Source organism: Poecilia reticulata, linkage group LG2, assembly GCF_000633615.1.
Source record: "Poecilia reticulata strain Guanapo linkage group LG2, Guppy_female_1.0+MT, whole genome shotgun sequence".
Taxonomy (NCBI): Eukaryota; Metazoa; Chordata; class Actinopteri; order Cyprinodontiformes; family Poeciliidae; genus Poecilia; species Poecilia reticulata.
This window is the reverse complement of record NC_024332.1, coordinates 41,992,403-42,003,095: the sequence shown is the minus strand read 5'-3', so window position 1 is coordinate 42,003,095 and position 10,693 is coordinate 41,992,403. Positions and strand designations below refer to the sequence as shown.

Sequence of the window (10,693 nt, the reverse complement as noted above, 5' to 3'; positions counted from 1 at the left end):
TTGTTGCTAGGCAACCATAAGTTACTCAACAGGCTGTTGCTAGGCACCTATTAGTTACTCAAAAGGTTGTTGCTAGGCAACCATAAGTTACTCAATGGGTTGTTGCCATTGGTTAATTCTGAGTATCTTAGATTCCCCTACTGTTCGTTAAATTTAATACATTTGATTTCTTATTAATCACATTTTTTCTGAACTAATTTTTTCTGAATTATGTTTTGAATATTTATGTAAATGTTGTGGAAGCTGAACCCCCCCCCCAAAAAACAAATATCCAACATGGCCGCCACACAGCAGCAGGAACTGCTTCTGAAAACCTGCTGATGGTTTGTGTTTTATTAAACGAGTCATACACACACAGATGAGAACATATGCTAACAAATATGCTGCTTTTATGTTAAAGACAATAAAGTACAAAGGTATGTTTCTCTTTAGTTTCTAATGCTACTAAAAGTTATCCTGGTCAAACGGAGTCACATTTGTTATTCTGATTCTAAATCTGATTGTTGTTGTTGAAATCTTTTTTACGTAAATTTGAATGTGGGATTGGGTTTGGAAAGCAACAAACATTTGAACATTGTTATTCTTTCTGAGAAGAAATGTAGCAATCAGCTCCATTAAACTCCTCTGTGGTTTTAAGCGTGAGGTTAACCGCTATAATTACTTTGAATCATATGATGCCGATTACACAATTGTACATTTGTTTAGGGAAAAAAAAMCCCCACAGAGTTCAGAAATTCCTTTCTTAAAGTATAAACTTTGGAAAATCTGCTTCAAAGTACAACAGGAGCAGATTGAGCAGCTACAGGAGCCTGAGTTTCTGAACATGGAGCTCAGAAGGCCGGCATAGCGAGGTGTTTTACCTCTGCAGTGCTTTAAAATAACATGAGCAGTTCAAACAGAGCGGAGGAGATGCTGAGGAGCGTCATGGCTGGAGGTTACAACAGAAATCCCAGAGGAAGACGTTTTGATGCTGGCGGTTTGAGCTGAACATGAATATAAAGGGAGAGATCAGTCATCTGTGATGAAGTTTATGTTGTTTGGAAAATGGCTTGATGAAATTTGAATTTCCAACGCTGAGCCCTGCAGGCCTGTGGAGTGACTAAAGAATGGATCTTAAAACAACCAACAGCACTCTGTTGTTTATTATAAAGGATTCTGTTCTCTTTTTTTAAATGCTGCGGTTCTGAACTAAAGACGGCTTCTGCCATTTTGTTCTGTCTTACCTGCATTTCTTGCCTTTAAACCAACACTTTTGTTCCTGAACTACTGTGTACTAGTTTAATATTTATAGTTAAAGGGGATCTGTTATGCAACATTCACATTTTGTACATTTTCATTCTTCCATTTGGGTCTCGACTGCTTCTAAAAACAAACCAAGCGCTTAAAAAAAACACCAAGCTGTTTTTAGGGCAAAAAGTTCCACAAATAAAAGAGCTGTTTCAAAAATCTCAAACTACTGCGCCGTTGCCTAGCAACCCAAGCTGAGCTCCAGCACATTTAGTCAGCTGGTTTTGCTGCTGTATGGACTGTACAGTGGCTGCTATAAAAGACAAGCATTTTGTAGACTGAAAGCACTTGCTGGATTCTTGTTGGTTGAGCAGGAGGCTCTACTTCTGCTTTTCAAAGCCATAGACTGAAAAAAAAAAAAGTGATGCCACATGTTCTTCCATTGTTTCTGCAGTTTTTATCTGCGTGTCCATTACTGATGTGTGCAAAACTTTCAGTATTCCACTAATGTAAAAAAACAACACAATTTCATAATTGAGTTGTTTCTGTTAAATACAAGAGACGATTAAAATCACATGTGAATAAGTTTGTTCATGCGATGAATCATTAAAAAATATCCCGCGCCATCATCCTCCTGCCACTTCCTGTCATGTTTGTTGTTTCTGCCAGTAGTAACATCTGGTTGTTGATCATGTGACGTCTGTGACGTGAAATACACTAAGCCAAATATCTCTTTGTAGCTAGCACAAAAACTTTTTATTAAAAAACGTGACTTTATTTTTTTTTAACTGGTGTGTTTCCACTAAGCAAATGTATTTCCTGAAATCCAATTTGTGCAATTATACGGCCAACTATAAGTGGATTCTCTGCTGAACCTTTGACCTCTACACACAACCACACGCTGTCACCTGAACTAACGGCAAACACACACCTTGCAGGTACGAGCATCATGTGGCACGGATAAATCCTTCCCTGAAGGCGAACTGTAAAGGAAGGGAGTGGTGGTCAGATGAAAAGTTAACTCTCTTGTACAACCAGTTTCTCGCTTTGTTGTGTAAAATCCTCCCCGAAGGAGAAGCCGTAAACCCATCAGTCAGTTCCCACCAAATAACTCGGCAGATTTCAGCTTTATTTCACACCTTAGCTAACTGATCCCGGTGGCTGTTAGCCCTGTAAATGAATAAATTACACTCTGCCTTTTATCCTTCGCAGGAGCATCTGATTCATCTCTCTGCCCCTGAAGTAAAACCTGTGCTCATTCACATGATCCTCATCTCCTTCCAGAGAAACCTGAGATTAGAGAGACGGAGAAGGCAAGAGGTTTTTACACTTTGATCTGAAATCTGTTACAGAGATGAGTTACAACTGGAAAATGGTTTTCAATGAGCGAGATGAGTAAATATCAAGATACAAGGTAGAAGAGAGAGAGAAAGAGGAGATTTATAAAGCAAACGGTGACGGAAAACAGCAACAAAAATAGATGTGAGGAGAGGATTTTACATTGTCGATCAGGGAAAACATCCTTCTAACACTAAAACAGATTAAAATGTGTCCATGTTTTATTTTAGCTGATACTGAAAATGAAGGACATTTGTTCAAGGTTGCACAAGATGATACATTTTATTTTTGGGTGATTCGGACCTCTTCACAGATTGACAGATTTATTGTTTTTCTGCTTTATGTCAAAATAAAATTAAACTAAGATTATTTCTATATTAAGCTAAGGAAGGTAAAGCTAAGATAAGCTAAAATAAGCAAGGATGAAATAAGTCTGAACTAATATAATGTAGCTTTGCAGAAACTAGCATAAAAGTTAGCTAAGCTGAACTTTATTAAAATAGGAAAGGCAGCAAGCTTTAGTTTAAACTAAAGCAAAGTATAATAAAAATAAGCTAAGCTAAACTCAGCTAGAATGAAAGCTTAGTTAGCATAGCGTCTGTTTAGGCTAGCGTAGCCTTATCTTAAAATAAGATACGCAACAGCAGCTAAGCTATGCTAAGCTAAGCTGACTAAGATAAGGTACACAAAACTGAGCTAAAATAAGAAAAGTTAGGCTTGGTGAACATAAACAACCAGAGCTAAAATTGGGCAAGCTAAATTTAAACACCAGAGAACTATTAATCGAAAGACTAAACATGATTCTGAGTATCTTAAGTACTCCTACTATCCATTATATTTAATCAAATTACCTTTTCACTAATTTTATTAATTTTGTTTTGAAGATTTATGTAAATTTAGTGGATGGCGAGCTTCTAGAAAACCCCATAATGTGCCACTTTTACACCAGACAAATGAAAATTGTAAATTGGGGTCTAATTATATGATCTCCAGATCAGCATTTAGCCAAACGAACAAAAGGAAACAATGCAGAATATATTTTCATTACCTTTACTACCTCTTCAGTTGTGGGTAAGGGGGCCGGGTGAGCCCAACAAAGGTCTGAGGAATGTCTCCTCCTCAGTCCAGACAGCCTGAGGAATGTGGAGGAGGCGCTGCTCAGCTCAATGAAAAGAAAAGATAGAAACAAGGAGGAATCCTGTGTTTGGGCTCACTCCATGTCCGCAGCGTCAGCTCCTGCAGTCGCAGCGTGAGAAACAACAAAGCAGCCAGAGGAGTGGAGTGTCCCTCCATCCTACGACCCCATACGCTCCGTCGCTAATCATAGGAATGACAGGAATGGAGAGACTTTTAAAGAAGACGCCAGATTGATAACCTGTACGACGTGAGGAAGAACTAACACTTAGATAACATTCAGGAAAGTATGGAAGAGGCTTAGGGCCAAAATAAAAAAGAATTCTGACTTTTTTTTCAGATTTCAGAGAAAAAAGTTCTGAGATTAAAGTCAATTATAAAAAAAATAAAAATAATTTTGACCTTTTGTCTCTAAATTTAGACTTTAAAAACAATCAGACTTTTTCCCTCAGAATGTTAACCTGTTTTTCTCAGAAATTGGAGAACATTTTCAGAATCCTGAGATGCAAATTGCAATTGTTAGTAAAAAAAAAAAGAATTTGGTGACTAAAATTCCAAAGCCTGACACAAAAATAATTTATAATTTTTACATTTTTCTCAGAATTTGGAGAAAATCTTCAAAATTCTGAGATTCAAGTTGGTATTGTTTGATTTAAACTGTGATCTAATTTGAACAAATACATTTCTGCCAAAAAAAAAAACCTGGGAAATTTTGAGTTAGAAAAGTCGAAAATTTGCTAGAAAAAACTTTAATTAGATTGAAATTTAACTAATCTAAGAAATTTTCTAGCAACAAGCATTTTTTTTTAGTTTGACAAGTCAAAGATTTTCCACTTTTTCTTGAAAATTTTTTAGATTAGTTTCAAAACGTGAGATTTTTGTCAGAAATGTTTTTCTATCTATTTACGCCGTCGTATGTTTCTCCTTAATTTCGCTCTTCCCATTTTTTCCCCCCACTTTCTTCTGACCTCTTGTAAAAACATCCAACCTTAGTCTTTCTCTTACTGAGAGGTTGTCCAAATATTTGAGCTGATCAATAATCAGTGCGGCTCCTCTTCACAATGCTATCACCCACCTGTTTGTGTTTCATGCTATCAGCTGTTTAACAACCATTGTGTTTCTGTTCCTTTAATGTCGCCCAATCAATAATCAATCTGCGCAAACATGGATCCTGGAGTCAACCGAGTTACATTTTATTCACATTCTGGAGAAAAAAACATCTCAAATGAAGACGTTAAACACTCAAGAGGTGACTTTTTCACCTGTTTTTCCAAAACCCCCAACCCTCCTCAGAGAAGGAATCTTTCTTTCCCATGGAGATAATCGTCTTTGCAGCTCCAGCCTTTATGTTTAGCTGAGAAATAATCAGAAGGTATGAGTAGGAGGAGGCGATAAAGACGCACAGAGCTGGGAATGTCACGGTCAGCGGGGCAAACACGTGTTCTTCCCACACAATGAACAGGTCGGGTATTTACTGCCGGATCCTCAGACAGCTTTATTCGTCTCACAAACGTTTCACATCGTCGATCTGAAGCTGAAGGGATCCAACCAGGCTTAAGACGGACACGTTCCAGAAAGGAGGGAAGTGTATCAGTAAAGGAAACATTTATATCCTTTACTGATGCGATATAAATGATTTCACCTTGTTGTTAGTCTCTTTACTCTAAAATCTTACCAAGTATTTTTSGTCTGGTTTCTAGTCCAAATATCTTATTACAATTAAAATAGGACTAAACTAACTTACCAGCATCTTTTCAGCGACATATATGAGATTTCTTAATGTAAATATTTCCTTAATATCGATGAAAAGTGCTAGTTCCACCGGTAGAATATTCTACTCATATCACATTCAACTAGCGCTGCGCCGTTACCTAGCAACCCCAGCCAAACCCCGGCCCGTCGCCTAGCAACTCAGTTCAAGTTCCACTGGCAGATTTCTGATGTTGTAATTTAAATAATCTTCCAATACCTTTTCAACAATATTGCTGACTTAAATTAGTTTTATTTTTTAATGTTTGAGTGGGAATACTTGCATTAATATGTCTTTGTCATTATTATATTAGTTGAAAATGGTCTTAAAATGACAATGTTTTCATTTATAGCAATAATTTCCAACACAATTTACTATCCAGCAAAATTTTATTGTTACAGTCGTAGCCATTGAGTTACCTAAAAATAAAAGCAATAAATAGTTCTTATTGACGCTTCTATCATTTTCAAAGTATTACCAGAAAATATTGCTGTAAAACTTTTAAATCCACATCGCCCAGTCATTATGTAAATGTTGTTTTGTGAAACTAAAGAAGTGATGTTTAGGTTCTAAACCACTCTGAATTTAATCATTTAACTGTTTATTTACTCTTGACGGTTTCAAGAGTAGTTAGTTTGACTTCCTGCTTATTTTTGCCCAGAATATATAATTCAACTGACACATTAAAGATACAGCTTCAACCTTAAAAATGATGCAGAAAATCTAAATTTTGCTCACTTGAAAATAAATTTCAGATCAAAGTTTAACGGTTTAAAATGTAAAAAATCTTTTAAACGTCCAGCTAGCTGGTTTGTGTGAGGGGCGTGTCTGTCTGCTCTAACAGCATCCATTACAGTTTTAGTGACTGAAAGCCATAAAAGCCATAAAATCCTCTGCTGCCCCTTTACTGCTGAGCCTGGGGAGCTTTGGAGGCTGTAAAAAAAACACACTGACCACATTCACACCCCTGAGACCTTCTGCAGGAAAACAGGAGCACAGTGAGCGCTTACTAACACTTTCTCTGCAGGGGCTGTTCAGCTGGACATTAAATACACACTTCAGCGTTTCTTGAACAGGTTAGGATAGATCTGTGGCCTATACAAAACATGGTCATTAATTTTTTTGCACAGAATAATTTTTTGATGATGAGATTTTAGCTCTTTTAGGGGCTCTTGTCATTTTAAATCTAAATAAGCTGTTGCTGGCCGCGCCTCCAAAACTCGCACATGAAAATGGCTGCAAACAGATGAGCGATTATACAACCTTACATCTTTGAAAAGCACAAGTGGAGCCTCCTGCACAACCAACAAGAATGCAGCAAGTGGTTTCTAGAACCAGCTGACCAAACATGCTGGAGCTCAGCTTGGGTTGATAGGTAACGGGCAGAACTCTGCTGGGGTTGCTAGGTAACGGCTCAGTGCTTTCGAATGTGATTTAATCAGGACGTTTTTGAAACGACTCACTTTCCAGACACCAAAAAACTTAAACTTATTGCCAAAAACAGCAGTAGAAATGCAAATGAAAGAACAAAAACATGAAAAAAATTAGAATTTTGCATATGTTCCCTTTAAGCATTTGTGTGAGAACTATAAATGTTGAAGGTGTCTTGTTTAGAGAACAAGACACCAAGAACTCTATAACTTATAGTTTTAACAACCTTATTCACATGTGGTTTTAATTTAGTTTTTTTATTTATTGGAAACACTGCAATTGCAGAATTGTGGGTTTTCGGCATTAATAGAATATCAACAAAGTTTTGCGCACTGGAGATGCATCCAGTGTGTAAATTTGACTGGCATAACCTGGAGAAAGCAAATATTTAGGATGATTCCCACCTGCTAGTCCGATAGATTCGGTTTGATTTAGAACCAAAGTTGCAACGTTTGTTCCATGTGAAACAAACTGAACCCGATGAAAAACCTGCTGTTTCCAACAACTAGCTATGAGATTTGAGAGGTAAATACTTTCACATTGGACCAGAGTTACTTGTTTTTTCCCTTTAGTTAATTAAAATAATAGTTTAAAATATGCTAATATAACAAGAGATTCAGTGATCTGTGGATAATTCACAACCAAACTTCCTCTGTAACGCCTGACTGGAGGTTTCTAATCCATTAAATTATCATTTAGTAGATCTATAATCATCAGTTTGACCTTAAAAACATTTAAAAAAAGAGAATATAATAGGAAAAACGACACCATGGCTTTGAATTAAAGGAGCAGCTGAATGAATTCTTTCAAAGAGTTTCAGCTTCACTGATTTTCTCCTCCCACTGCTAAATATCCCAGTTCCCCCCACTGGAATCGCCTTTCTGCCCAGTTTCCAACTGGTTTAGTGTCCTCTTCCTCCCTGCAGGGGGATCAGGTGGGAACGAGGCCCGTCGCCGCTCCCAGCGCCGCCACACTCTCTCCCTGCTTCTGAGAGGCGGCTGCATGCAGCTTTTCTCAGGATTGTTGCGTTTTTAATGTCGCGTGTTCCCAGAAACTCACACGGAGAAATCAGCTTCCTCCCAGGAATAATCGGGACATTTACGGACAGATTCAGGTCAACTTCTGACATCTAAACTGGAAAACACTTTTAGAAACCAAAAGTAATTAAATGCTCAGCTCCAACAGGTTCATTTCATTTGGTTTATTAATTTTATCAGTTAATGTCATTTCCATTAACTGATGTTTTTGTGTGATGATATGTTTAATGATTTCTACTCATGGCATTAACTTAGCAAAATGTTACCCGTTCCCACATCAATATATTTAATAATAAAACAAAAGACGGGCAAAAAGCAATAAATGTTACACTTTTTCTTTCCTACTCTCTTTTTGTTCGACTAAAGCAAATTTAATTTTCCAATGTATAGATATTGAAAAAATATAATCATATATGGGATAAAAACAAGTGAATCATAGACTATTTTGAATGTAAACAAGAATAAAACAGACGCTGTGAGGTCACTAGGGATTCGGTCACTGTGATGTCATCAGCTGCATAACAAAATGCAACAAAATTCTGAATAATTCTCATTGCTTGCAATATCGCTGACAATTTCAGTCGTACGCAAAACTCTTTGAAATCAACCGTTTAGGTAATTTACAGATCAACACATTTTATCACACGCATTTAAGGGAAAATGTCTCGTCAAGAGCCGAGATACTACAACAAAACGATGGGACCCCCTGGGAGAAGACTAACCCCCCAAAACTCACAGAGGATGTTCCCCCCTGTGGATTTCTTACACAGGGAAATCCAAAGACTGGGCTCTCTTCTGGACGTGGAGAGAGCCCGGAGGTTTGAAGACAACCAAAAACTGGCCGACATGCAAGCAGAGCTGGAAGAGACAAATGTCCAGTTAAGAAGGCAGAAAGCTCTCAAAGAAATGTTTATCAACAGGGGCAAGGAGACAAAGAGAGAACTGGAGAGAGCAGAGAAGTTTAGTGATCCAGGAGCCCTTGACGGCATCATCCTTGCTACCCAGGTTCACGAGGACGTGAAACACAAGAGGAAGAAGATGTTGCAAAAAGACTTTGAGGAATTAAAGGTGACCCACCTCCTCAGCCAGAAAGCATTATCGTCTCAAATCCAGGCTGAAAAGGACAAAAGCAAGGCCCTCCAAGAAGAACTGGACAAAGTCCAGACGTTCTACAAGAAGCTGCTCTCTAAGCATGAAGGCGAGACGCAAACGCTTTGTGAGGAGCAACAGCTCCTTGAGGAGCTGAGAGCTGAAAAGGACGATATGTTTCAGAAAGTGTCAGAAAAGATCGCGTTTCTCCAAAACAGTTTCCAGGAAGAATTGAACCAGATGAAACTTTCATATCGAGAACTGGACTGTCCATATAACAAAGATGTTTCTGGAATGAAACAAAACGTGGAAACATGTCGGCAGGAGGTGAGATGTGAGGAAGATGCTGCAAATTTGGGGAACGCAAATGAGACTCTACAACTCAACAACGTAACAACTGAGAAGGAAGATGACGTTCAAAATATGTCAGAAGAGATCACAATTTTGCAAACGAGGGAGAAAGAAATGCAAAATAAATTACACCAGGTTCAAATTTCATACCAAAAACTGAAAAGTAAGTATGAAACGGATGTTACTGAGTTACAACAGCAGGTTGAGGAATATTGTCAGAAGATAAAGCTAAAGAAAATCGCTAGTTCAAAAAGAGAAAAGGAATTTAAAAACCAAGTAGAAACATATCGGGAAGAGGCAGATCGTGAGAAAAAAGCCAATTTGGAGAGAGCAGAGAAGGACCTCCAACAAATCAACACCCTGAGAGCTGAGAAGGAACAGCTCTGTGAGGAAATGTCCAACGAGATCGAGATCCTGCAGCAGAAATTCATCGGGATCACTAAACATTTGAAATGTAACATGGGCCAGTGTGAAGCAAACCATTCTGCACTGCAACAGCAGGTGGAAAACCTACAGCTGCAAATAGTTCAGGAGAAGAAAGCCCACTTGGAGAAATCAAGGCAGGACATGGCGCTTCTCAACGAGGTGAGAGCTGTGAATGCTGCTCTCCAAGAGACCACGACAAAAGAAATCAAGTTTCTGGAGGAGAAGGAAAAGAATGCGAGGACTGAGTTAGAGAAGGTTAAACGTTTATACCAGGAGCTGAGTTATAGGTATGACAAGGATGTTGCTGCACTCAAACAGGAACATCCTGTTTGAGTCAAAATCGTGATAAAAATGTTCATTTGGAAGGATCGAGTGAGGATTTACAGCTTTCCAACACTGAGAGAGCTAAGGAAGAAGATCTCCAACAAAACAAGACGCTCCGTCAGGAAAAAATGTAAAAAAAAATAAATAAAAAAAAGTAAAATGCCCCCATTAACCAACCAGAAAACAGATCCCTTCCTAACCCAATTCAAAAAGCATTCAAAGAGGAATTTGAATAATAAAAAAAGTGGGCAGCGCTGTTTAGCACTGCAGCTTCACAGAGAGGAAGCGTCAGGTCTGTGCAGTTTGCTTGTTTTCCTCGTGCTGCCGTGGGTTTTCTCTGGGTGCTCCAGTTAACCCACACATCTCCTGGAAGCATGAAGCTTAGGTCAATGTAAACTGCCCCCAAAAGAGTCAAGAAACTGCAAGAAAAAGATCCAAAAGTCATTGTGGTATCAGCACTAAATCAAAGACTATTTCCTCATGTTAAAAAGCAAAAACAATACAACCCTGTCTTCCTCTTTCTCTGTCTTAAATAAATTTATGTCTCTCACACACCCACACACACACATATATATATATATATATA

At 38.2% G+C, this 10,693-nt stretch overlaps 2 protein-coding genes and 1 long non-coding RNA gene across 8 annotated transcripts in view; 2 read left to right on the top strand and 1 right to left on the bottom strand.

Annotated features, from left to right (window-relative positions):
• Nucleotides 1–3,671, bottom strand: part of LOC103461790 (uncharacterized) — a 4,626-nt gene extending 955 nt beyond the window's left edge. Inside the window, exons 1-2 of the long non-coding RNA XR_533187.1 lie at nucleotides 3,614–3,671; nucleotides 2,159–2,210 (exon numbers count right to left, since the gene is read on the bottom strand). This is a non-coding gene — a long non-coding RNA (uncharacterized LOC103461790). The remainder of the gene's footprint in view (nucleotides 1–2,158; nucleotides 2,211–3,613) is intronic.
• Nucleotides 1–10,693, top strand: part of LOC103461792 (uncharacterized protein C21orf62 homolog) — a 60,450-nt gene that overhangs the window by 31,780 nt on the left and 17,977 nt on the right. Inside the window, exon 8 of one of the 6 annotated variants that reach the window (XR_001776411.1) lies at nucleotides 2,440–2,721. The exons of the other annotated variants lie outside the window; for them this stretch is intronic. The gene's annotated coding sequence lies outside the window, so the exon portion shown is untranslated. Of the gene's footprint in view, nucleotides 1–2,439; nucleotides 2,722–10,693 lie in introns of those variants that run through there. 6 annotated transcript variants of the gene reach the window in all.
• On the top strand, nucleotides 8,436–10,639 carry LOC103461791 (myosin heavy chain, muscle-like). Its single transcript, XM_008404145.2, has one exon. It carries the CDS (start codon nucleotides 8,578–8,580, stop codon nucleotides 10,114–10,116), a length of 1,539 nt encoding a protein of 512 aa, XP_008402367.1. The 5' UTR covers nucleotides 8,436–8,577; the 3' UTR covers nucleotides 10,117–10,639.